General features: G+C 47.0%; 1 protein-coding gene across 1 annotated transcript in view; it reads right to left on the bottom strand.

Annotated features, from left to right (window-relative positions):
• The window catches only part of phf21b (PHD finger protein 21B), a 112,418-nt gene that overhangs the window by 15,768 nt on the left and 69,194 nt on the right, over positions 1-27,456 (bottom strand). The window contains exons 2-3 of the mRNA XM_056277612.1: positions 16,603-16,860; positions 111-203 (exon numbers count right to left, since the gene is read on the bottom strand). Coding sequence (XP_056133587.1) covers positions 111-203; positions 16,603-16,860 — 351 coding nt within the window. The remainder of the gene's footprint in view (positions 1-110; positions 204-16,602; positions 16,861-27,456) is intronic.

Here is a 27,456-nt window from a genome sequence, read left to right as displayed (position 1 = left end):
AAAATATATTCAAGATATATTCACTTGGTTTGGACTGCAGGCAAGTGTGTGGGTTATATTTGTTGTAAAGAAGATGGATGCAGTGTGTGTGTGTGTGTGTGTGTGTGTACCTGAGGTAGCATGTTGGGTGCTTGTCCTGTCAGCCTCTGCAGGGAGCTGACTTGAGGCACCTTTATGGGCATTGCTGTGAGAGTTCCCAGCATCTGACGGGCAGAGAAGATAGAGGAGGCGAGGATATGAAGAGAAGATAGAGGGGAAGATGGAGACAGACAGTGAGATAATAAACTATAACATATACACAATACAACTATTACAAGGCTCATATTTGTTTGACGCCATGTGAAGTACACATCACAGCCTATGGTGTACTCGTCCTGTTCAGAACAGGTAAACTTGTGGTCCTGATGCTCAGGTGATGGGAGGACCAGGTGGTCCTGGAGCTCAGGTGGTGGGAGGACCAGGTGGTCCTGGAGCTCAGGTGGTGGGAGGACCAGGTGGTCCTGAAGCTCAGGTGGTGGGAGGACCAAGTGGTCCTGGAGCTCAGGTGGTGGGAGGACCAGGTGGTCCTGAAGCTCAGCTGGTGAGAGGACCAAGTGGTCCTGAAGCTCAGGTGGTGGGAGGACCAGGTGGTCCTGAAGCTCAGGTGGTGGGAGGACCAGGTGGTCCTGGAGCTCAGGTGGTGGGAGAACCAGGTGGTCCTAAAGCTCAGCTGATGAGAGGACCAAGTGGTCCTGAAGCTCAGGTGGTGGGAGAACCAGGTGGTCCTGGAGCTCAGGTGGTGGAAGGATCAGGTGGTCCTGAAGCTCAGGTCTCATGAGAGGACCAGGTATTATTCAGCAGCCGAGCTTCGGTATAAAGACACGGACATGATGCCAGAAAAAGATGTTTTCCATATTTCATGGAAGTAAATAGAAAGGAAGTGGCAGTCACGTGATGGAGTTTGTTATTAACAGGACTTCATTAAGGTGGATGATCTTGTGGACTGTAAAACTAAACCAAGAGCTGGATGTCTATAACAACTAGTTTCAGCAGCCTGGAACCACGTCACTACAGAACGGCGGAGGCTCAGGAGACGGAGGTCGTCTGGTCACTGGAGGGTTGCCGTTCAATTCTTTGCCCCTCTGTGTGGAGGAGTCCCTGAGCAAGGCACGTAAACCCACTTGCTCCTGATAAGCTGGTTGTTATGTTGTATGGTTTACACCGCCGTCGCTGTGTGTGTGTGTGTGTGTGTGTGTGTGTGTGAGTGTGTGTGTGTGTGTGACAGAACGATATTTATATAGTTTTCTTTTTTTTAATTTTTCCCCATTTTTCTCCCCAATTGTACCTGTCCAACTACCCCACTCTTCCGAGCCGCCCCGGTCGCTGCTCCACCCCCTCTGCTGATCCGGGGCGGGCTGCAGACTACCACATGCCTCCTTCCATACAAGTGGAGTCACCAGCCGCTTCTTTTCACCTGACAGTGAGGAGTTTCACAAGGGGGACGTAGCACGTGTGAGGATCACGCTATTCCCCCCAGTTCCCCCTCCCTGCCGAACAGGCGCCCCGACCGACCAGAGGAGGTGCTAGTGCAGCAACCAGGACACATACCTACATCCAGCTTCCCACCCGCAGACACGGCCAATTGTGTCTGTAGGGACACCCGACCAAGCCAGAGGTAACACAGGGATTTGAACCGGCGATCCCCGTGTTGGTAGGCAACGGAATAGACTGCTACACTACCCAGATACCCCCAGATATACAGAGTTTTTAGTGTCCACCAACATAATTCCTCCCGTACGACACAGGCATGATGCTTATGACGCTCTAGTAACAGCTGAATGTAACACAACGAGTCACATGTGGAACATTGTGTTACTGCGTGTGTAGGCTTCACGCCTTTGTGTGTCTGTTCAAATCAGAAAGGATTTTTTTAGGAGACAATGCACGAGGAGAAAGACTCAGCAGCCTAACATACAGGAACAACAGCTGTGTTTCTGTTGATACAGTAAGACACAAGCCTAACATGAATGTGGAGTCATGTATGACTGTTGTAGTGCAGCACGGTGACACCCTGTCAGCTGCAGGGCTGCTGCACACGCCCCTCGTTACGGTCTACCTAAAACCACCGCCCACGGTGTTTAAACTCTATATTCTCTCAACTTAAATACTCAGCTGAGATATTAATGCATTACATATGTTAGTGGGTCTGTTAAGAAACTAACTAACACCAAAATTAACATTTTAATAACTTTAATACTATTTTTTAAACAATTTAAAATGGCTGCTTTCCAACGCCTGTAAAAACTGCAATGCCTCAGTGGTAGTCATGGTGCGTCTGTAACGGCGTCTGTAACCAGACATCTCGTCTCATCTCATCTTCAGCCGCTTCTTCAGGGTCAGGTCGCGGTGGCAGCAAGCTAAGTAGGGCACTCCAGACGTCCCTCTCCCCAGCAACGCCCTCCAGCTCCTCCTGGGAGACCTCATGGCATTCCCAGGCCAGACTGGACATTTAGTCCCTCCAACGAGTTCTGGGTCTACCCCGGGGTCTCCTCCCAGTCGGACGTGCCCGGAAAACCTCCAAAGGAAGGTGCCCAGGAGGCATCCTAATCAGATGCCTGAACCACCTCAACTGGCTCCTTTTGATGTGAAGGAGCAGCAGCTCTACTACGGGCTCCTCCGCATGTCTAAGGTCCTCATCCTATCTCTAAGGCTGAGCCCAGACACCCTACGGAGGAAACTACTTTCAGCCGCTTGTATCCACGATCTCACCCTTTCGGTCACTACCCAAAGCTCATGACCATAGGTGAGGGTTAGAACAAAGACTGACTGGTAAATTGAGAGCTTTGCCTCCCGCTCAGCTCCTTCTTCACCACAACGGTCCGGTACAACGTCCGCATTACTGCTGATGCTGTACCAATCCGCCTGTCAATCCCCCGCTCCATCCTACCCTCACTCGTGAACAAGACCCCCAATGTGCGCCGGAGGTCGCGTTCTGATGAAGCCAACAAAACCACATCATCTGCGAAGAGCAGAGATGCAATTCTGAGATTCCCAAATGGACACACCTTTCACCTTGGCTGCACCTTGAGATCCTGTCCATGAATATCACAAACAGAATCGGAGACAAGGGACAACCTTGGCGGAGTCCGACACCCACCGAAAACGTGTTTGACTTTGTGCCAAGAATGCAGACACAGCTCTCACTTGGGTTATACACGGACCGGATGGCTTGTAGCAACTGCTCCGGTACTCCATACTCCCGCAGTACCCCCCACAGAGTGCCCTGGGGTACATGGTCGTAAGCCTTCTCCAAGTCCACAAAACACATGTAGACTGGCTGGTCAAACTCCCATATCCCCTTCAGCACTTCTGCAAAGGTAAAGAGTTGGTCCATTGTTCCATGGCCAGGACGTAATCTGCATTGTTCCTCCTGGATCTGAAGTTCGACAATTGGTCGGAGCCTCCTTTCGAGCACCCTAGAGTAGACTTTCCCAGGGAGGCTGAGCAATGTGGTGCCCCGATAATTGGGGCACACCCTCCAGTCCCCCTTTTTGAATATGGGAACCACCACCCCAGTCTGCCACTCCACAGGTACTGTCCCCGACCTCCGTGTGATACTGAAGAGGGTATTAACCAAGACAGCCCAACAATGTCCAGAGCCTTCAGCATCTCAGGGCGAATCTCATCCACACCTGGCACCTTGCCACTGAGGAGCTTTTTAACGACCTCAGAGTCCTCTGCCAGGGATATGGGTGGGGCTTCCCCTGAGTCTTCAGACTCTACCTCCTCCACTGAGGATGTGTTAATCGGGTTTAGGAGCTCCTCAAAGTGTTCTTTCCACTGCTCGACCACATCCCCAGTCCGGGTCAACAGTTCCCCTCCCCGGCTGAACACTGCCTGAGTCAAGCCTTGCTTCCCCTTCTTGAGTCGCCGGATGATTTGCCAGAACTTCCCTGTGGCCAACCGAAAGTCCTCCTCCATAGCCTCGCCGAACTCATCCCACACCTGAGTTTTTGCTTTCGCGACCGCCAAAGCGGCAGCCCTTCTGGCCTCCCAGTACCTGTCTGCTGCTTCAGACATGTTGGAAATAATCAAAAATCAAGTTTAGACTATTTCTCTGCACTGGAGGACGCTAGTGTGTTTCTAGCACAGAGCAACAAACTTCATGAAGGAAATGATACAACCACACACATCATAAATACTGACATGATGCGCACCATCACGAGCACATTATGAGCGGTCTGCTCATGGTTGTTTTAGGTAGATCTTATCATTAACTTTTTTTGTGCAATTGATCTAAAACTAATTTTAATGCACATATAGTGTGTAATTTTAGTAGCATTCAGGGAGCGGCAGGTCTCTATCTTTTTTTCATAAAGTTATCACACTTTGAAAATTCAAAACCGTCAAAATGACCGCCATGGTCATTCTGGTATTACACATCCCGTGGTTCCTCATGGGAAAATGTCAGACTGTTGCCATCAGCTGTCCAGTGTTTCAAACCTACTGGTAGACTTCCTCTCCTAAGGATTAAGGATCATTCTCTCTCTCTCTCTCTCTCTCTCTCTCTCTCTCTCTCTCTCTCTCTCTCTCTCTCTCTCTCTCTCTCATTTTGCCCTACATTACAAAAAATAAATAAAACAGAAAAAAGCAGAAAGCCAAACCCTCCCTGTCTCTCTCTCCTATAAAAGCTATTAGCGACGGCATTTTTTCCGGAGCAAACCTCCTCATGTCACTGCTGCTGTAAGCTACTTGGTGTTTGAGGCAAATTTCCCCCTGAACCAAATAAAACAAATAAGCCCACCGCTGCATCTGATTAGCAGATTAGCAGTCACACACCATCTCACTATTTACTCTCCGCCTGAAGTAAACTGAAGTCCAAAGGCACATTTAAAACTGCAATGAGGTCCATGGATTATACAGTTGGATTTGCTTTCTTTCTGAGAAGGAAACCGTGGCCGTGGCAGGTGAAGTCAGCTATGAACCCACAGATGCTGATGGAGAAGTCTGTATAATGGAGAACTCTGTATGATGGAGAAGTAGGTATGGTGGAGAAGTAGGTATGGTGGAGAAGTCGGTATGAGGGAGAAGTCTGTATGGGGGAGAGGTCTGTATGAGGAAGAAGTATGTATGATGGAGAAGTCTATGATGGAGACGTCTGCATGATGGAGAAGTCTGTATGATGGAGAAGTCTGCATGATGGAGGAGTCTGTATGATGAAGTCTGTATGATGGATAAGTCTGTATGACGGAGAAGTCTGTATGATGAAGTCTGCATGATGGAGGAGTCTGTATGAGGGATGTTCTGTCAATCCTCATGCTGCTGTTGTGGTCAGTCTGTCTGCTGGGGGGCTCATCAGACACCAATGTTTCCTGACCTCAGTCCAGCTGACATGTGGTCTGGCTTGGCCAAGGTCAGACCAGGAAGTTCCAGCCAGACAGATGTGAATATGGTCAAATTCAACAGTGTACAACTACACATACCATGTGTTATATGATGTCCTTGATACAACAGTGTTGTAGTTGTTTACAGAAGCTCCATCTTTTTCTCCACTCACAGTACTTATCCACAGCCAATTCTGTTGTTTTTTTCTACTCGCTAAGCTCTGACTCTCTCAGAGAAGAAAGAAAAAGATAAGGGGGAAAAGTTTTAGCCTTCCCCTTTGGAGCACAGCTCAACCAGTCCTTCTTTTCTTGTGTAAAATCCCTTCATTCCATTGTGCTGCAGACAGCAGTGTGAGGATGAGGGGGTGGGGGCGCTGAAGGCCTGTTCCCATGGCAACAGCCGAGATGAAAATTCTTGCAGTGCGAGGGCATTCAGTTTTCCTAATTGCTGCCTCTTTTTCTCTAAGCTAAGCACCTTCACTTCGGCCTCCTGTGTGAGCACAGCCTTTCCTGTTTCCTCTGTTCCTCACATGGATTTTCCTTTTAAAATGCCAAAGTCAATAACGCCAACAAGGAAGCAGCGAGCTACAGTCCCAGCACATTAAATAAAAGAATAACCCCCCCCTTCTCTCTCTCTCAGTGATAAAACCAGAAGGACTCTATAGCCATTTTGTCACATTTTACAATGTGGCTGCATCTGCTGCTGTGTGTTGGAAGTCCAGAATCCACTAAGCCACCATTTCTTTTTCTTTCTTTTTCTTTAAATGGGTCTACTGTCACCAGTCCATCACAGACAAACTGTCTCTCCCTCCTGAGGAAGAGGAGCAGCCAGCTCCCAACAAACACTCCTTTTCATCACTGTCATCTTCTTTTCTTTGCTCTCCCAGCTGACAGTATTACAGCCTACAGAATCCTTTTCCCTGTTTGGACACACACACACACACACACACACACACACACACACACACACACACACACACACACACACACACACACACACACACACACACACACACACACACACACACACACACACACCACCACCACCACACCACACCATGTCTCCCGACACTTGTAGGGACCCCTTAATGACTACATTCATTCCCTAGCCCTTAACCCTAACCTTAACCATCATAACTACATGCCTAATCCTAATCCAAATTTTAACCTAATCCTAATCCTAATCCAAACCTTAACCTATTCCTAATCCTAATCCAAACCTTAACCTAATCCTAATCCAAACCTTAACCTATTCCTAATCCTAACCCTAACCCTAACCTTAACCTAATCCTAATCCAAACCTTAACCTATTCATAATCCTAATCAAAACCTTAACCTATTCCTAATCTTAATCCTAACCTTAATCTAATCCTAATCCTAACTTTAACCTAATTCTAATCCTAACCTTAACCTAATCCTAATCCTGACCTTAACCTAATCCTAGTCCAAACCTTAACCTAATCCTAATCCAAACCTTAACCTAATCCTAATCCTAATTTTAACCTAATACTAACCTTAGCCTAATCCTAATCCTAACCTTAACCGAATCCTAATCCAAACCTTAACCTAATCCTAATCCAAACCTTAACCTAATCCTAATCCTAATTTTAACCTAATCCTAATCCTAACTTTAACCTAATCCTAATCCAAACTTTAACCTAATCCTAATCCAAACTTTAACCTAATCCTAATCCTAACTTTAACCTAATTCTAATCCTAACCTTAACCTAATCCTAATTTTAACCTTAACCTAATACTAATTCTAACCTTTACCTAATCCTAATCCTAACCTTAACCCTAAACCCAAATCCTTAACCCTAAAATAGATCCTTTTCCTCATGGGGACCCATAAAATGTCCCCACAGGGTAGGTGGTTTCAGGTTTTTCTATCCTGATGGGGACATTTCCCCATCAGGATAGAAAAACCTGGTACACGCAGACACACACACACACACACACACACACACACACACACACACACACACACACACACACACACACACACACACACACACACACACACACACACACACACACACACACACACGCTGCTGCTGCTTTCCACAGTAAATGTTGTTGTTTGGCAAGTCACGGTGTTGATGCTTGGAAAGACAAAGAGGAACTCTTCCTCACCCCAATTACCAGCTGGAGATTCACTGCTGGCCTAGGATGCAAAACCTGCTGAGATCCCTGCAGCAGCACTCTTAGAGCAAAAACCACAGAGAATAGCTTTCATAAATCATCTATGAAAAAGGGGGGAAGGGAGTGTTTGTAATCATATTGCATGTCCTGGGATGTAACCTTCTGAAGGGCAACACATACCAAACTGATCATCTTAACATCACACGTCATATGATGGTGACAGACCCCTAAGAGGCCGTTATGTTTATGTCTGTGGAAGTCTTTTTTCACAGAGGTTGAAAAAACCACACCGTCACCTTCAGAGAGCAGGATCATACGACTCTCAGCCCAAATGATCTTTCATCCGGACAGCCCTGCCCATGGCAACCACATTTGCCTGTATGTCACGTGAGTTCCTGTATAGAATCCAGCCCATGAGCCAGCTGGGACAGCTGGCCGGTGCTTCTGAACCGGCCCACCCAACCCCACACCCAACCCCACACACCCAACCTCACATCCTGGGTTCAAACGGGAGGGGGGTGAAGTCAGAGGAACTGTGTCAGACTCATGCTTCACTACCAGATCACACAACTAGACTGTAGAGTACTTCACAATGAACCCCTAAAAACAGTGAAACTAAACTCGAGACAATGAGATTATTTTCCCTCAAATTCCTGATTCATTAACTCAGCTGATGTTTCCAGTACTTTCCATGAATGACTTCCAAAACACAATGCGAACAAGCTACACATCATCATCATGTCAACGTCAGACATGCTGAGGGAAAATGCTCAGTGGCAGTGTTGAAGTCACACTGCATGTCCTCAAAAAACGCAGGCAGAGAAAATCTGATTCCAGGAAAAGATGCCTGTTTATGTCCCTACAAAACTGGGCAGGAAAATAAGGTGGTTGTGCGAAAGGGAGCTCGGGACGTGGACGGGCTGAGGAAGTGGAGGGAATCATATGGCAGGAGTGGTATCAGTTCCTTACTGGATCCAGGGCCAGCAGCTAGTCCTGAGGGCCGAGTCTGGATTTGTTATAATTTGTCCTGTCATCGATGTTCCTCTCAGCAGGGACGGGAGGAGGAATTGCACGGACAGCAAGACAGAATGACAGCGTGGAAGTGAGAGGGGGTAAATGGGAGAAAGCGGCACGGCCACAGCTATGTATCATCTGTGAGAAAGACCTCTTTTTCTCCCATTGGTTTATCTTTCTCTTGGGAGGAGACACTCAGTATGCCATAATATTCTTTCATGCTAGATTAGATTTGTTCCAGCGCTGAGCCATGACTAAGTCGACCATATATATATATATATATATATATATATATATATATATATATATATACAGAGAGAGAGAGAGAGAGAGAGAGAGAGAGAGAGAGAGGGAGAAAGAGAGACAGTTTGTCCCAAAATGAAATCCTGTAAGCTCTTCAACTACACACAGAGACGTGTCTGCCATCCATCCATCCATTATCCGAACCACTTATCCTGCTCTCAGGGTCGCAGGGATGCTGGAGCCTATCCCAGCAGTCATTGGGGGGCAGGTGGGGAGACACCCTGGACAGGCCGTCAGGCCATCGCACAGGGCCTACACACACACACACACACATTCTCACCAAGGGGCAATTTAGTACGGCCAATCCACCTGACCTACATGTCTACCAGTTAAGACCACTTTGGAGTTAGAATCAGCAACAACAGCCGTTCAGAAGGTATGATCAAGTAAAGAATCCATGATACTCGTGAAGCCTTATATGGAATCTAGCCTTGGTACCCCAACCCCCCTACATCCCCATGTGCTGGAGAATGGATGTTGCCACTGTCATCAATACACTGACAACAAGAACCACCTCAACACCCCTGACAAGACAGTCTCAGCGTTTTATGCACTTCCCTAAGACAACCACGTGGGGCATCATTGTCAGCTCAATAATCCCCATCCAACTCCAAAGGGCTGCAGATGAGAACATACTGGCATCTTCAAACACTGTATGTTGTTACTCAGCATCAGAGGATTAGTCAGATCCCAGGGCGAGCTACAAGCTAGTTGTCTGCTCTGTGGAGACACATTGGCCATCTGCACTCCTTAAAGGTGGTACAGTTGCTGGGAAGACCACCACTAAACCCCCACCCTGCACCTGGCTCCTTTCATCACAACGAAGGCACCATCGCATTTCTCCCATCACGGCACTCAGCATCTGCATTTCCACACAAAGTCAGATGAGAAGCTGCTTTGCTCTTTTTAACATCCAGCTTGCAACCTATGGCTAGCATGGCTAGCTGTTTCTGTGCAGCTAACAGTGTTCAACACCAAAACAACTCATCTGGGCTCTTCTTGTAGGTGCCCACAAAAATTTAACCACTCTAAGGACTGCACAGCACTGTATATATGGTTGTGTTGGCACTACTTAGGGATCCATTCAGGACCTTGGAAGATGATGAACCTTTCCAGATCTCTTTGGACTGACTGAGTGTAACTGTCAGGCCACTTGGATGTGATGGTTCTTAATTCAGTATCTTTCCCGATATTTTCATGTGTACTATGTTCTGCAAATGTGCCACTGCACACAATGTATCCCCCCCCCTTTTCTCCCCAGTTATACTTGGCTAATTACGCCACTCTTCTGAGCCGTCCAGGTCATTGCTCCACGTTCCCTGCTGATCTGGGGAGGGCTGCAGACTGCCACATACCTCCTCCGATACATGTTGAGTCACCAGCCGCTTCTTTTCACCTGACAGTGAGGAGTTTCACCAGGGAGACATAGCGTGTTGGAGGATCACGCTATTCCCCCCAGTCGCCCCCCCCCGAACAGGCACCCAAACCCACCAGAGGAGGCGCTAGTGCAGCGACCAGGACACATACCCACATCCGGCTTCCTACCCGCAGACATGGCCAATTATGTCTGTAGGGACGCCTGATAAAGCTGAAGGTAACAAGGGGATTCGAACCGGTGATCCCCGTGTTGGTAGGCAATGGAATAGACCACTACGCCACCCGGATGCCCACAAGGTGTCTTTATATGATGAAGCATAACATAACATGTTTGTCAATTGGGACAACATGCTAATAACCTATGTCAGTGTAGCATGTCAGTTGTGGTTAGGAGTGTGTGCCATGTGTTCAACACATGGTGTACATGGGGAAAGGATGCATTAAAGATGTATTGTGAATACAGCATCAAATGCAATGACGCCAGGAGTGGAAACATACAGGGCATTTGATTTTATCAGGTTTTTATTTTACTAAATCTATTTCTTTCTGTCTATCCAACTGACGGTAATATTTTCCCTCTTTTTTGTACTCGTCTGTCCCCTCCAACACTGTGTGCTAATTTATCACTGCTTCATGTGTGTCTCTGTCTTGTGTGTGATGCATGTATGTTCTGTAATGTCAGGAGTGTTGCATATCCCAGTCAAAGCCCTCCTAACAGTTGTGTCCATGCTGAATTGTTTCTGGACAGACACTTCCTGGCTCAGTGGGATGTCCCTGTGTGCTCTCTGCTGCCCCCTGCAGAACCAGATGGCGCTGCAGACACAGGCCCATTCTTGTGGCCATTCAATCAATATTCCTCTCAGTGTCTAAAAGGCATCATCATCAGGCTGACTGTAGTCTATAGTTGGGTCTGATGAATGTGATTGTGTCTCTCAAGTCGAACACTAGACACATCATCTTCCACCATCACCTCTTCTGGATGCTGGTCTATCTTTCAGTGTCCAGCAGTACACTAGACATATCATGTTCCGCCATCGTCTCTTCTGGATGCTTGGTCTATCTTTCAGTGTCCAGCAGGACACTGGACACATCATCTTCCACCATCACCTCTTCTGGATGCTGGTCTATCTTCAGTGTCCAGCAGGATATCACAAACACAGCTTGACAATAACAAACTGAGTTAGGCAAAGTAATAAAAGATTCAAAAAGCAGTCATTGTGTGTATGTGCGTGGTATATAAAAGGAAACAGTAAAGCGTCTGGGATACATAGATCACCATAAAAAGCAGCTTTATGTCCGGTGCGAACATTTTGGTTTCATACTGTGAACTTTAATATCGCTACACCATGCTGTGTCTATTATCTATTCAGCTGCTTATGGGATTACAATAGACAGCTGGGCAGAGACCCAGTAAAGGCAGCATAAATCAACCCACATGCGGAGCCTGCTGTCTCTAGATGGTGGGGATCAGAGAGCGATGTTCCACAGAGGTCATTACAGACTCCGGGAGGACGTACACAGCTTGCTCCTCTCGACTCCTCAGCTTTCTGGCTGCTATGCCCTCAGCTACCACTAGAGGACGCTGCCTCTGGTCAGGTAGGAGCACATAGTTACGCCACACTGCATCCTCTCCATGTACCTTTTAATTTCAATCATTGTCCCGTGCTCACAGCAGACTGACAGCTCATGGTAATGTGATGATGCAAGAGATGTAAATCACATCTACATGGGGTGAGGAGAGGACAAACGCTCCGAAGGAGGCCAAAGAATTCTTTTTATATCTTATGCAAAGAACCGTCCTCTGTACCTTGTTTTTACCACCTTTAAGTGAGTATTTCTCCGCAAGTTAAAAGTGAAGCTAGTTCTGCCTTGCACAGCTCGTAAGAATCACCACTATAAAGACATGTAGACTCCAGCAGATCACAGGTAATGAATCTTATAAAACACAGTGAAGACATTGCCCCTGGCTTGGAGACATACCGTCTCTGACACTGGATGTTGTTACTGTATCAGTAAGGAGAAATTCATTAAGCCCGTACATCAACCCAAGAGGAATAGAGAAATTAAGACAACAGATCTCCTCTAAAGCCCGTGCTACTGTATCCCTCTAGAGGAGCCTCAGAAATTTAATTAGCTTTATATTCCACTTGTGCCGTGTAGAACTCTATTAGTGCTAGCTGTCACACTGCCGCTACACACATGCAGACGAGTGTGTTCATCTGTGAGCATGGTGTTTCAGTGCTAGACATCCCCTTCAGGTCCAGATAGCGGGCACGACACCTACCTTGTACATGACCTGTCTGTCTGGCAGAAGAACTGTTGCCCAGAGTCCCACTCCATACATACACCCTTACCCATCTCCACACGTGCTGACACAGAGACTTTCCTGTCTGGCAGAAGAACTGTTGCTCAGAGTCACACTCCATACATACGCCCTTACCCATATCCACATCTTGACACATGCTGGCACCAAGACTTTCCTGTCTGGCAGAACAACTGTTGCTCTGAGACATACTCCATACATACGCCCTTACCCATCTCCACATCTCCACATGTGCTGACACCAAGACTTTCCTGTCTAGCAGAAGAACTGTTGCTCAGCGTTACACTCCATACATATGCCCTTACCCATTTCCACATCTTCACACATGCTGGCACCGAGACCCAAATGTCACTGGGTCTGTAGGATATACTACTACATACTACACAGTTTAAAAGCAGGTATTTGTGTGACCAACAGACTCAGATCAAATTATAACGTGCATTGTATTTGTGTATTAGTTGCAAGAACGGTGGTTGATTTTGTGACTTATGTAATTCTACCTTTACAAAATGTTACGTTTCTGAAAGTCATGATTGAAATATTTAGCTCCGTTTGCTTTAGACTGAACTAGAAATTATAACAAATTGGAAATTATAACAAAAATTACTCAAGTGAAATTATAAATCAGTCAAGTCACTTGACAATTTATCACAATTACAACTCGTAACTTGCTCAATTCACCTGCAATTTCAACACATTTAAATTGGGGAAGTGATGGACTTGAGGTGAGACAGCACAAGGCATTCAAAAGTCTTCATCACTACAGAGGCTCTGTTTGATAACAATGGCTGTTTGATTATCAGCATTGACAGAGTCATCACTAACAATACTCGATAGCATTGTCGATGTTGCTTCTTTGACACACCTACAGAGCCATTATTAATATCATTAGCTGCAGCTATGTTTATTCTGCTATGTTTATCCTGCTATGCTAGCATCAGAGTACCAAGACCAGCCTGCCATGTTTTTCACTTGTACGTGGTTTTAACCTGTAGATGTCAGCAAACGTACTTAAATGGTTCAGGAGTTTAGTTACTCTTTAAATTCTCTTAGCAAACTGTGAGGATGAGCTAAACTGGCAGCCCTGGGGTAATCTAGCCATGTTGCACCATGTGCTTTCTTCTACAAAACCTGGTTCAGTCGTAGTACAAACCTGCAATAAGACTAGATTAATCCCAGCACCAGACACTGAGTATACTATTTAGGCTGTAGTTAGCTCAGATTCATCAACTATTCCTCGCTTTTCTACAATCTAATTTGATTGTCAAGTGTCAACAAGCCCCAAATGGGTACTGTCATTTTGTAGAGTTGAGATGATGACATTAGGATATATATATATATATATATATATATATATATATATATATATATATATATATATATATATATATATAGTGTGGTGTTCAGGTGTTCACATGCTTTTGGCCATGTATTGTACTTCTAACTAGTACATAAAATATCAATTAAATGAGGTCAGCGTTTGTCTTTACCAAACACCCCCTGGTGGTCATTCTCTTCATTATAAAAGCACTTTCAAGGACTAAGTCTATTCATGCATTATTTCTCACAGACCACGGCTGTATTTTATTTCAGCAGGCAAGAGTTAGTCAATCAAAGCAGTAACTGGGAAGGTGACCACTTGAAGGGGCAATCTGCCTTCTCTTGGCTTTGACGAGGCCTGGAGATGGATGGGAAAAGATAACCTTGGCTGTTTAAAGAGGATAAAGATGTCTTTGTAACCTGGCAGGATGGAGAGTCATAAAAGAGGCATGATCCTTTTTGAGGCAGCACACTTTTAAAAATCTGCTCATCCATTTTTCCCTGTGCTGTGCAAGTTGCTAATAGTGGCTTGAAGATCTCCAGTTCAGATCATTAGTCAAGGATTTTCACAGCAGCTTCTTCTATCATGTGAACAATACCTGGTCAGTGAGTAGTGCTTTAAATACAAGGTTTTTATGGTTTCGTGTGTGGTATTTTGTCACATTGAAGGATGAGTGACTTCATTTCAGAAGTCGGAATGTATGCACAATAGTTTACTTAGCTATCATAGCAGAAAAAGTAAAAGGAAAAAGATCCTTCAGTGGTGTGAAAGGGGAAAATGGTCCCTACAGAAGAAAGTCATTAGAATAGTAAGGTGACTATTCTGACTATTTAGTAAAGACACCAGAAAAGGTTCAAAATCATGCTAAAGCAAGACCAGCACCAAGAATACACGATGCAGACAGCTCCACGTTAAGGCTTCAACTGCATGTCTACATCTCAACCTCACTCAGAGATGTGGACGTTAAACCAAAACACTTCAGGATAAGGCTGCCATGTAACTGGTTTCAACAGCATGTTGTTGAGAAATCAAGACCAGATACACGCCATCACTTACAGAGTTCTCGCTGTGCGGAAACAATGTGGCGGTAATGTGGGCACTCATGCAGAGCCACAAGCCAATTACTCCTCATTATTGATCTCCAAATTAGTGGCCAGGTGGTGTGAGGACCTGTGAGCCCCCTACCACCCCCCCCCATTTCCACCTCCCTTACCTGTTCTTCTCAGTCCACACACAAACAAAACACGCGTTTGATTGGCTGACCTCTGAGACTCGTGTCCAATCGTTGTTTGTTAGGGGGAAACAGTCGATGCTTTGGGCCTTCTTCTGATGACCTTATGCAGCCAGCTGGGTGAGAACAACAACCCTGCCTCGTCTGAACAACACCGCTATAGAGTGGTACAACAATTCTTCCACATGACCCCTATCCCCCTGCTCCCAGCCCGATCGCTGATAAGAGGGGGTTACAAAGAGAGAGGAGAAGGGAGGGATTCAGTCCAGAGAATGAGGGAGGAGGAGGAGGACAGATAGAACTTCAGTGTCTCTGAATTGTGATGAAACATGGCTGCTTGACCATGTCCAGTCCATTTCTGTTTTGGCAGGTGTGTCCCAGACCAGCTCGCCAAGCCGGCTGAGGTGATGGAGAACTTGATGTGGTGTGGACGGGACACACAGCAACCTGGGCCATTGTTTATGGAATCCCAACACATAAACCCACTAACTGGACAGTACAGAGCTGAATCATAAGGCGCAGCCTCCAGGCCCTGTGACTTGGCCCTCCTGTCTGTATAGGGCCATGCAATTACTGTAATAGTGTGGAGCCCGGCTGCCTGGGTAAAGCGTGAAGACCTAATCTAGCTGTCTGCTGATGGGTGATGGTGCTGAATACAGAGTGCAGAGACAAGAGGAGATGGTGTGGCTGGAATCCTAACCAAGACTGAGAAGTGGAATAAAACCTGGGCTTGAATCTTTGATGAACAAAATCTCACATGTTCATCAAATGAAGATGGAATACAAACTGAATGTTGTAGCACTGGCTGGGGAGACGTGGCTGAAGGACTTAACATCCTACCCTGTATGGCTGAAGGACTTAACATCCTACCCTGTATGGCTGAAGGACTTAACATCCTACCCTGTATGGCTGAAGGACTTAACGTCCTACCCTGTATGGCAACCCTCACTACAAGTCATCATATGTATGTCCTTACATCAGGAAACATACATGTATACATGTGCTCAGATCTGGTTAAATATACTGAAAAAACAAGTCCGTGTCCACATACTTCTTCACTGTGTATGACTAAAAGGTCAATATAGTTTTGTCATTTTGAAGGTGAAATTACTTTGTTGGAGAAATATTTCTCACTAAACAGTGTTATTTAAAATGTTAGGGTGTCACCGGATGAAAAAAAAAAGCCCAAACTGGCCCAACACTTGTCAGCTAGCTAACCTTACATTACAAAATGTAGCATGGGACATCTTGCTGCATTAGAATGATACAGCTGAACATGAAATTCTACATATAAAAACTGTAGTAAAACTGAATTTAAAAAACTGAAAAACGTCTGACTGAAACTAGGTTGAAGGAGTGTGTAGACCGGCGTGTACAACATGAGGGCTCCTCCTGCCTTGACTGAATGAAACATGTGCACTTATAGTATCACACCAGGGTGCTGCACATGCTTGTGTAGGTTGTTTAGGGGTGTCGGGATACTCGACGTGCCGGGGCTGGAAGACCTCGGCAGTGAAGGCATCAGTACCTGAGAGTGCGGCACCTCGCTGGGCCTCCTGCTTAAGGAGTGGACTCCACTCCCCACCACTCGGCTGGCAGTTTGGAGGTTGATGGGGGATGTCTGCAATGCCTCCGAGCTCACCGCCTTTTGTCCGTTAATGTGTGCAGTCACCATGGAAACGGGAGCCTTTGCCGGCACCACAGAGATGGCTATGCTCTGGCTGGGAGGCTTGATAAGTGAGAGGGGCTTGGTCGCTCCTACAGGACAACTTCTTACTGCCAGCTTCTGTCACACACACGAGATGGGGGGGGGGGGTAGAGATAGAGAGATATAGAGAGAGCAAGAGGGAGGTGTAGAGAGACAGAGAGATAAAGAGAGAGAGGGGTGTAGAGAGAGAGAGTGAGAGAGAGACGGCGAGAGGGAGGTGTAGAGAGGGAGAGAGAGAGAGAAAAAACTGTTAGGAAAAAATAAATAAAGACCCACATTCAGTTGACCTGAATTTAACTCACAGTATTTTTCATGTATTAGTACTATTGCTGCACTTTAACACATTTGTGTTTTATGACCAGACACAAACACAGGACACAGGACCGACACCCCAGCATCTTCCTTTTAATTCAATATAAACAGCAAACTGATGAGGCGAGAAAGAAAGAAAGGTTCCAGCTGAATATGTGAAGGTAAACAGAGACGCTGCTCAGTTCAATACATGAAGGTGGGTTATGTCAGCAGTCTCTATCTACATCTCTCTCTCTCTCTCTCCCTCTCTACACCTCCCTCTCTCTCTACACCCCCCCCCCCGACACACACACACAGCCCTGCCCCCACTCTTGCTGTTGTTCCTTGCTTGGGGAGGACAAACACGTCTTCCACAGAAAAGATAAGTACATCTTGCTCGCCCCTCGCTCTCCTTCACACAGCTGAGAGAGGAGGCGCTCTAAATATTTTGTATTCCGTTCCACTGCCCCATCTCATTCTGCCGCTGCCTTTCATGGTGTTGTATGGAGTACAGCAGGTCTGGAGAGCTGGAGTAAAGGAGAAGGAGGGGGCCGAGGGTAAAGGAGAAGGAAGGGGGAGCGAGGGTAAAGGAGAAAGAAGGGGGAGCGGGGTAAAGGAGAAGGAAGGGGAGCTGGAGTAAAGGAGAAGGAGGGGGAGTGTGGGTAAAGGAGAAGGAGGGGGAGTGTGGGTAAAGGAAAAGGAAGGGAGAAACAGGATTTTCTCTCTATGCTGTTTTCTGGCACAAGGAGAGTGAGCGTGGTGTGGGAGTGAGGCTCTGCAGGTAACAGGACTGCAAGGTAAAAGCGTTTGCAGGGTAACAGGACTGCAGGTAACAGGACTGCAGGGTAAAAGCGTTTGCAGGGTAACAGGACTGCAGGGTAAAAGCGTTTGCAGGGTAACAGGACTGCAGGTAACAGGATTGCAGGGTAACAGGACTGCGGGGTAACAGGAATGCGGGGTAACAGCGTTTGCAGGGTAACAGGACTGCAGGGTAACAGGACTGCGGGGTAACAGGACCGCAGGGTAACAGGACTGTGGGGTAACAGGATTGTGGGGTAACAGTGTTTGCAGGGTAACAGGACTGCAGGGTAACAGTGTTTGCAGGGTAACAGGACTGCAAGGTAACAGCGTTTGCAGGGTAACAGGATTGCGGGATAACAGCGTTTGCAGGGTAACAGGACTGCAGGGTAACAGGACTGGAGGTAACAGCCTTTGCAGGCGGCGTCCTTGTGCAATGAAATAATTTCTCTTGAGATGTCAAAAGTAGAGGAGCACTTTGATAATATAAGCTACACAACAGACAAAAAGTGTGTTATCAAAAATCCCTTACACTGAAAATGTCCCCGCTGGGTCATTTTTTTTATTATTATTTTATTTTTATAATTTTATTTATTTTCATTTTTATTTTTTATTATTCTTTTTTATTATTTTAGTTTTTATTGTTTAGTTTTATTTTATTAGTTTATTATTAGGTATTATTTTTTGTGGTATTCATTTTTAAGTGTCTGCGTGTTGGTTTCTTCTTGATGCAGGTCGGGACAGAAGTTTTCGTTTACTATGAACAGATGCTGCAGTACTAGTGAAGTAAAGTCACAACATCAGACGTTTCGTTTTTTCTGGAGCTCGTCTTCCCTTCAACCCCCCCATCCCCCCCCCCCACCCCCCAACCCGGCTTAGTGAATCTGCTGTTATCCAGAGTGCTGACGCCTCATCCTCATCCTCAGGCCCCGCAGACCTGTGCAGGCGAGTGAAGAAAGACAAAGATACTGTGTGTGTGTGTGTGTGTGTGTGTGTGTGTGTGTGTGTGTGTGTGTGTGTGTGTGTGTGTGTGTGTGTGTATGTGTGTGTATGTGGAAGGGGGTGGGGTGGGGTGGAGGGGTTAAAGATTAATTTGGGAGCCTGTTGCCCAAGATGCTGGATTCCAAATCAGGTAACCAAGGCCTCCTCCACCATGCCCAAGCCTCTGTTTTATTTCATTTTTTTGTTGTTTTTTGTTTTTTTGGGGAAGGTGGGGGTGGGGGTGGGGGGAGGCCACAGTAAAATTGATGGGATCATGAAGAAAAAGAGTGTTGGAGAGGAAATGGGGGTTTATTGGGGTGTGGGTGTTTGAGAGTAGGGTTAGACCGGTGGATATTTTTTCACATCTGGAAACTAAAAGTCTTGCTTTGGATCCAGATGCACCGGGCCCGGTGCGTTAAAAAAGGGGGACTGTTCGGGAACACACCAGGGCACGCTCTCTATTGTGTTTGATTTTCTGTTCTGCCCTGCTCGCTCCCTCCAGCACAAGGGGCATCCTTGGCTGAGGTAACAGAAGCGGTAGAGAGATTCAGGTCAGTTCTGCAAAAGCTGAGCCACGAGCCAGGCCTCTTACAGCCACTCACTCCCGGGTCTGGCTGGGGACTTGAAGAGCTTCCAAGCAAAAGCAGGATCTTCTCTGGATCATCATTACAAACACACAAACAAAACAATGAACTCAGCTTTACACAATGGTGGTCCACATCACAGTAACACATTTCGTTGCCATTACTCACACACACAACATTAAACTGAATTATGGACAATAATAAACAAGGGTCCATAAAACTGGAAGAAAGCAGGTGAGGGTTAGAAAAGAGGCAAATAAAGATGCCCCAGATCTGGCATGCAGGGAAGCAGCTGCTGGCTGTCCAAGTAGGAAATCAACCCAGATTCCTGGTCCGACTGCCGGCGAGAGGGAATGGGAAGGCTTGACAAGAATAACAGAGCCATACTCCATCAAAACGATTTCCTAGCTGAACATAAACAAATCCTGGAAGCAGATTCAGTCCTGAAAACTCAGAAAGCCCCATGCCTCGACTTCCTGTGCAAGAGGGCCTTTATTCCCGTGTTGATACTTCGTAATTCAGCTCGACAGGGTGTTTGGTGGGGCTCCATTGTTTCAGAGGATGAGTCAAATCCACAGGCAGCCCACAGAGGAGCCTGCATCCGGGGCCACCATTTGTTCAACCTCAGGCACCTCCTATTGTCTTAAAAGGTCACTTATTCAGACCCTCGCCCTGCTGAGGAGGCCCCGTCCCTCCTGAAGAGGCAAATGTGAGGGAGCAGTAATTGAGGGGAAAATGGAAAAAAAAAGAGTGAGATGACAAAAAGGCAGGTGGAGAGGCTGAGGCTGCCTCGCCTTCCTCTCTTTCACGCTCCACCATGGCAGCTTACAGCCAGGCCAGAGGGATGGAGGTGGCGGTCTTCCCCCAGATGCTGTCAGGGTACCAGGGGAAAGCAGGCCGGGTCATTCCAGGTCTTTCTGACGGTGACTTGTATTGACAGTTGTAAACATTTACTGGTGCCGTTGTGTTTTGATGGGTGTCGTGCAGCTGTATGGCAAACCCCGACAAACCCTGACAAACCCTGATAATCCCCAACATACCCCGACAAACCCTAATAAACCCCGACAAACCCTGACAAACCCAGATAAACCCCGACAAACCCTGATAAACCCCAACAAACCCTGACAAACCCCGACAAACCCTGACAAACCCCAACAAACCCCGAGGTTCACAAGAAGTGCCTCTAAGGGAAGACATTATTGCACACATCATGCCGTGACAGGCCTCGGGTTTGGGGTTTCAGACCCTGAGAGGGCCCACTAAAGCACAAGGTGCCAAAGATAACGTGGCCCTTATTGCCCCGCTCGTTTGTCTTCTTCTATAACGAGTGGCCAGGAACAAGTTCAAAGCTGGCTCTCCTGTCGAAAGACTCTTCACTCTTGGGGGGGGGGGGGCGTTACATGTTGCTTAAAAGCTGTTCCTTGAGGGGGACCAGTGGACCATTGACTGGCCTTGTAGCAGGTTTACTCCGACTGCACAGCGAAGCGTAGTTTGTGTTCAGCACGGCAGCAGGCAGTATTCTGCAGTAATTCATGTTGGTCATGTAGTGTTATGGCTACGGGAGAACGATACAACTGTCACTCACATCAGCACCCGAAAAGAGTCGTTTCCACCAGGTACTGTGTCTGCCGCCGGGCAACACACCTCCCCGGACATACAGGGGTTGTTTTACAGCACAGATATGAATACGTCAATCTTATTTACCCCATCTGTGAACACGGTTCCTCTACTCCAGCTACAGTTTATAAACAACACCCTCGGACGGCATCCGGGTAGCGTGGCGGTCTATTAAAGTGTAGTAATAGTACATGACTACATGATATACTACACTTTAACATCATATACTGCGCTTTAACATCTTATACTACACTTTAACATCATACACTACACTTTAACATCATATACTACACTTTAACATCATATACTGCACTTTAACATCTTATACTACACTTTAACATCTTGTACTACACTTTAACATGATATACTACACTTCAACATCTTATACTACACTTTAACATCTTATACTACACTTTAATATCATATACTACACTTTAACATCTTATACTACACTTTAACATCATATACTCTACTTTAACATCTTATACTACAGCGGTGTTCAGAGCAGTACTCTACAGTGGTGTTCAGAGCAGTACTCTACAGCGGTGTTCAGAGCAGTACGGGAGAGCAGTACTTTACAGCGGTGTTCACAGCAGTACAGAAGAGCAGTACCATACAGCAGTGTTCAGAGCATTACAAGAGAGCAGTACTTTACAGCTGTCTTCAGAGCAGTACAGGAGAGCAGTACTCTACAGCGGTGTTCAGAGCAGTACAGCAGAGCAGTACTCTACAGCTGTCTTCAGAGCAGTACTCTACAGTGGTGTTCAGAGCATTACAGGAGAGCAGTACTTTACAACTGTGTTCAGAACAGTACAAGAGATCAGTACTCTACAGCTGTGTTCAGAACAGTACAGGAGAGCAGTATTCTACAGCTTTGTTCAGAACAGTACAAGAGATCAGTACTCTACAGCTGTGTTCAGAACAGTACAAGAGAGCAGTACTCTACGGCAGTGTTCAGAGCAGTACAGGAGAGCAGTACTCTACAGCAGTGTTCAGAGCTGTACAAGACACATGTACAAGACACCAGTACTCTACAGCGGTGTTCAGAGCAGTACAGGAGAGCAGTACTCTACAGCAGTGTTCAGAGCAGTACAAGACACCAGTACTCTACAGCGGTGTTCAGAACAGTACAAGACACCAGTACTCTACAGAAGTGTTCAGAGCTGTACAGGAGAGCAGTACTCTACAGCGGTGTTCAGAGCTGTACAAGACACCAGTACTCTACAGCGGTGTTCAGAGCAGCACAAGAGAGCAGTACTCTACAGCAGTGTTCAGAGCTGTACAACACACCAGTACTCTACAGTGGTGTTCAGAGCAGTACAGGAGAGCAGTACTCTACAGCAGTGCTCAGAGCTGTACAAGACACCTGTACAAGACACCAGTACTCTACAGCAGTGTTCAGAGCAGTACAGGAGAGCAGTACTCTACAGCGGTGTTCAGAGCAGTACAGGAGAGCAGTACTCTACAGCAGTGTTCAGAGCAGTACAAGACACCAGTACTCTACAGCGGTGCTCAGAGCAGTACAAGAGAGCAGTACTCTACAACAGTGTTCAGAGCTGTACGAGACACCAGTACTATACAGCGGTGTTCAGAGCAGTACAAGACACCAGTACTCTACAGCGGTGTTCAGAGCAGTACAAGAGAGCAGTACTCTACAGCAGTGTTCAGAGCAGTACAGGAGAGCAGTACTCTACAGCAGTGCTCAGAGCTGTACAAGACACATGTACAAGACACCAGTACTCTACAGCGGTGTTCAGAGCAGTACAGGGGAGCAGTACTCTACAGCGGTGTTCAGAGCAGTACAAGACACCAGTACTCTACAGCGGTGTTCAGAGCAGTACAAGAGAGCAGTACTCTACAGCGGTGTTCAGAGCAGTACAAGACCCCAGTACTCTACAGCGGTATTCAGAACAGTACAAAACACCAGTACTCTACAGAAGTGTTCAGAGCTGTACAGGGGAGCAGTACTCTACAGCGGTGTTCAGAGCTGTACAAGTCATCAGTACTCTACAGTGGTGTTCAGAGCAGTACAAGACACCAGTACTCTACAGCAGTGTTCAGAGCTGTACAAGACACCAGTACTCTACAGCGGTGTTCAGAGCAGTACAGGAGAGCAGTACTCTACAGCAGTGTTTAGAGCAGTACAGGAGAGCAGTACTCTACAGCGGTGTTCAGAGCAGTACAAGACACCAGTACTCTACAGCGGTGTTCAGAGCAGTACAAGAGAGCAGTACTCTACAGCAGTGTTCAGAGCTGTACAAGACACCAGTACTCTACAGCGGTGTTCAGAGCAGTACAAGACACCTGTACAAGACACCAGTACTCTACAGCAGTGTTCAGAGCAGTACAGGAGAGCAGTACTCTACAGCGGTGTTCAGAGCAGTACAGGAGAGCAGTACTCTACAGCAGTGTTCAGAGCAGTACAAGACACCAGTACTCTACAGCGGTGTTCAGAGCAGTACAAGAGAGCAGTACTCTACAACAGTGTTCAGAGCTGTACGAGACACCAGTACTATACAGCGGTGTTCAGAGCAGTACAAGACACCAGTACTCTACAGCGGTGTTCAGAGCAGTACTCTACAGCAGTGTTCAGAGCAGTACAGGAGAGCAGTACTCTACAGCAGTGCTCAGAGCTGTACAAGACACATGTACAAGACACCAGTACTCTACAGCGGTGTTCAGAGCAGTACAGGGGAGCAGTACTCTACAGCGGTGTTCAGAGCAGTGCAAGACACCAGTACTCTACAGCGGTGTTCAGAGCAGTACAAGAGAGCAGTACTCTACAGCGGTGTTCAGAGCTGTACAAGACACCAGTACTCTACAGCGGTGTTCAGAGCAGTACAAGACACCTGTACAAGACACCAGTACTCTACAGCAGTGTTCAGAGCAGTACAGGAGAGCAGTACTCTACAGCGGTGTTCAGAGCAGTACAGGAGAGCAGTACTCTACAGCAGTGTTCAGAGCAGTACAAGACACCAGTACTCTACAGTGGTGTTCAGAGCAGCACAAGAGAGCAGTACTCTACAGCAGTGTTCAGAGCTGTACAACACACCAGTACTCTACAGTGGTGTTCAGAGCAGTACAGGAGAGCAGTACTCTACAGCAGTGCTCAGAGCTGTACAAGACACCTGTACAAGACACCAGTACTCTACAGCAGTGTTCAGAGCAGTACAGGAGAGCAGTACTCTACAGCAGTGTTCAGAGCAGTACAAGACACCAGTACTCTACAGCGGTGTTCAGAGCAGTACAAGAGAGCAGTACTCTACAACAGTGTTCAGAGCTGTACGAGACACCAGTACTATACAGCGGTGTTCAGAGCAGTACAAGACACCAGTACTCTACAGCGGTGTTCAGAGCAGTACAAGAGAGCAGTACTCTACAGCAGTGTTCAGAGCAGTACAGGAGAGCAGTACTCTACAGCAGTGCTCAGAGCTGTACAAGACACATGTACAAGACACCAGTACTCTACAGCGGTGTTCAGAGCAGTACAGGGGAGCAGTACTCTACAGCGGTGTTCAGCGCAGTACAAGACACCAGTACTCTACAGCGGTGTTCAGAGCAGTTCAAGAGAGCAGTACTCTACAGCGGTGTTCAGAGCAGTACAAGACCCCAGTACTCTACAGCGGTATTCAGAACAGTACAAGACACCAGTACTCTAAAGAAGTGTTCAGAGCTGTACAGGGGAGCAGTACTCTACAGCGGTGTTCAGAGCTGTACAAGTCACCAGTACTCTACAGTGGTGTTCAGAGCAGTACAAGACACCAGTACTCTACAGCAGTGTTCAGAGCTGTACAAGACACCAGTACTCTACAGCGGTGTTCAGAGCAGTACAGGAGAGCAGTACTCTACAGCAGTGTTCAGAGCAGTACAGGAGAGCAGTACTCTACAGCGGTGTTCAGAGCAGTACAAGACACCAGTACTCTACAGCGGTGTTCAGAGCAGTACAAGAGAGCAGTACTCTACAGCAGTGTTCAGAGCTGTACAAGACACCAGTACTCTACAGCGGTGTTCAGAGCAGTACAAGACACCTGTACAAGACACCAGTACTCTACAGCAGTGTTCAGAGCAGTACAGGAGAGCAGTACTCTACAGCGGTGTTCAGAGCAGTACAGGAGAGCAGTACTCTACAGCAGTGTTCAGAGCAGTACAAGACACCAGTACTCTACAGCGGTGTTCAGAGCAGTACAAGAGAGCAGTACTCTACAACAGTGTTCAGAGCTGTACGAGACACCAGTACTATACAGCGGTGTTCAGAGCAGTACAAGACACCAGTACTCTACAGCGGTGTTCAGAGCAGTACAAGAGAGCAGTACTCTACAGCAGTGTTCAGAGCAGTACAGGAGAGCAGTACTCTAGAGCAGTGCTCAGAGCTGTACAAGACACATGTACAAGACACCAGTACTCTACAGCGGTGTTCAGAGCAGTACAGGGGAGCAGTACTCTACAGCGGTGTTCAGAGCAGTGCAAGACACCAGTACTCTACAGCGGTGTTCAGAGCAGTACAAGAGAGCAGTACTCTACAGCGGTGTTCAGAGCTGTACAAGACACCAGTACTCTACAGCGGTGTTCAGAGCAGTACAAGACACCTGTACAAGACACCAGTACTCTACAGCAGTGTTCAGAGCAGTACAGGAGAGCAGTACTCTACAGCGGTGTTCAGAGCAGTACAGGAGAGCAGTACTCTACAGCAGTGTTCAGAGCAGTACAAGACACCAGTACTCTACAGCGGTGTTCAGAGCAGTACAAGAGAGCAGTACTCTACAACAGTGTTCAGAGCTGTACGAGACACCAGTACTATACAGCGGTGTTCAGAGCAGTACAAGACACCAGTACTCTACAGCGGTGTTCAGAGCAGTACAAGAGAGCAGTACTCTACAGCAGTGTTCAGAGCAGTACAGGAGAGCAGTACTCTACAGCAGTGCTCAGAGCTGTACAAGACACATGTACAAGACACCAGTACTCTACAGCGGTGTTCAGAGCAGTACAGGGGAGCAGTACTCTACAGCGGTGTTCAGAGCAGTACAAGACCCCAGTACTCTACAGCAGTGTTCAGAACAGTACAAGACACCAGTACTCTACAGAAGTGTTCAGAGCTGTACAGGAGAGCAGTACTCCACAGCAGTGCTCAGAGCTGTACAAGATACATGTACAAGACACCAGTACTCTACAGCGGTGTTCAGAGTAGTACAGGAGAGCAGTACTCTACAGCGGTGTTCAGAGCAGTACAAGACCCCAGTACTCTACAGCGGTGTTCAGAACAGTACAAGACACCAGTACTCTACAGCAGTGTTCAGAGCTGTACAGGAGAGCAGTACTCTACAGCAGTGTTCAGAGCTGTACAACACACCAGTACTCTACAGTGGTGTTCAGAGCAGTACAGGAGAGCAGTACTCTACAGCAGTGCTCAGAGCTGTACAAGACACCTGTACAAGACACCAGTACTCTACAGCAGTGTTCAGAGCAGTACAGGAGAGCAGTACTCTACAGCGGTGTTCAGAGCAGTACAGGAGAGCAGTACTCTACAGCAGTGTTCAGAGCAGTACAAGACACCAGTACTCTACAGCGGTGTTCAGAGCAGTACAAGAGAGCAGTACTCTACAACAGTGTTCAGAGCTGTACGAGACACCAGTACTATACAGCGGTGTTCAGAGCAGTACAAGACACCAGTACTCTACAGCGGTGTTCAGAGCAGTACAAGAGAGCAGTACTCTACAGCAGTGTTCAGAGCAGTACAGGAGAGCAGTACTCTACAGCAGTGCTCAGAGCTGTACAAGACACATGTACAAGACACCAGTACTCTACAGCGGTGTTCAGAGCAGTACAGGGGAGCAGTACTCTACAGCGGTGTTCAGAGCAGTACAAGACACCAGTACTCTACAGCAGTGTTCAGAGCAGTACAAGAGAGCAGTACTCTACAGCGGTGTTCAGAGCAGTACAAGACCCCAGTACTCTACAGCGGTGTTCAGAACAGTACAAGACACCAGTACTCTACAGAAGTGTTCAGAGCTGTACAGGAGAGCAGTACTCTACAGCGGTGTTCAGAGCTGTACAAGACACCAGTACTCTACAGTGGTGTTCAGAGCAGTACAAGACACCAGTACTCTACAGCAGTGTTCAGAGCTTTACAAGACACCAGTACTCTACAGCGGTGTTCAGAGCAGTACAGGAGAGCAGTACTCTACAGCAGTGTTCAGAGCAGTACAGGAGAGCAGTACTCTACAGCGGTGTTCAGAGCAGTACAAGACACCAGTACTCTACAGCGGTGTTCAGAGCAGTACAAGAGAGCAGTACTCTACAGCAGTGTTCAGAGCTGTACAAGACACCAGTACTCTACAGCGGTGTTCAGAGCAGTACAAGACACCAGTACTCTACAGCGGTGTTCAGAGCAGTACAAGACACCTGT

The sequence above is a fragment of the Lampris incognitus genome, chromosome 3 (genome assembly GCF_029633865.1).
Source record: "Lampris incognitus isolate fLamInc1 chromosome 3, fLamInc1.hap2, whole genome shotgun sequence".
Taxonomy (NCBI): domain Eukaryota; kingdom Metazoa; phylum Chordata; class Actinopteri; order Lampriformes; family Lampridae; genus Lampris; species Lampris incognitus.
This window is presented reverse-complemented; position numbering and strand designations above follow the sequence as displayed.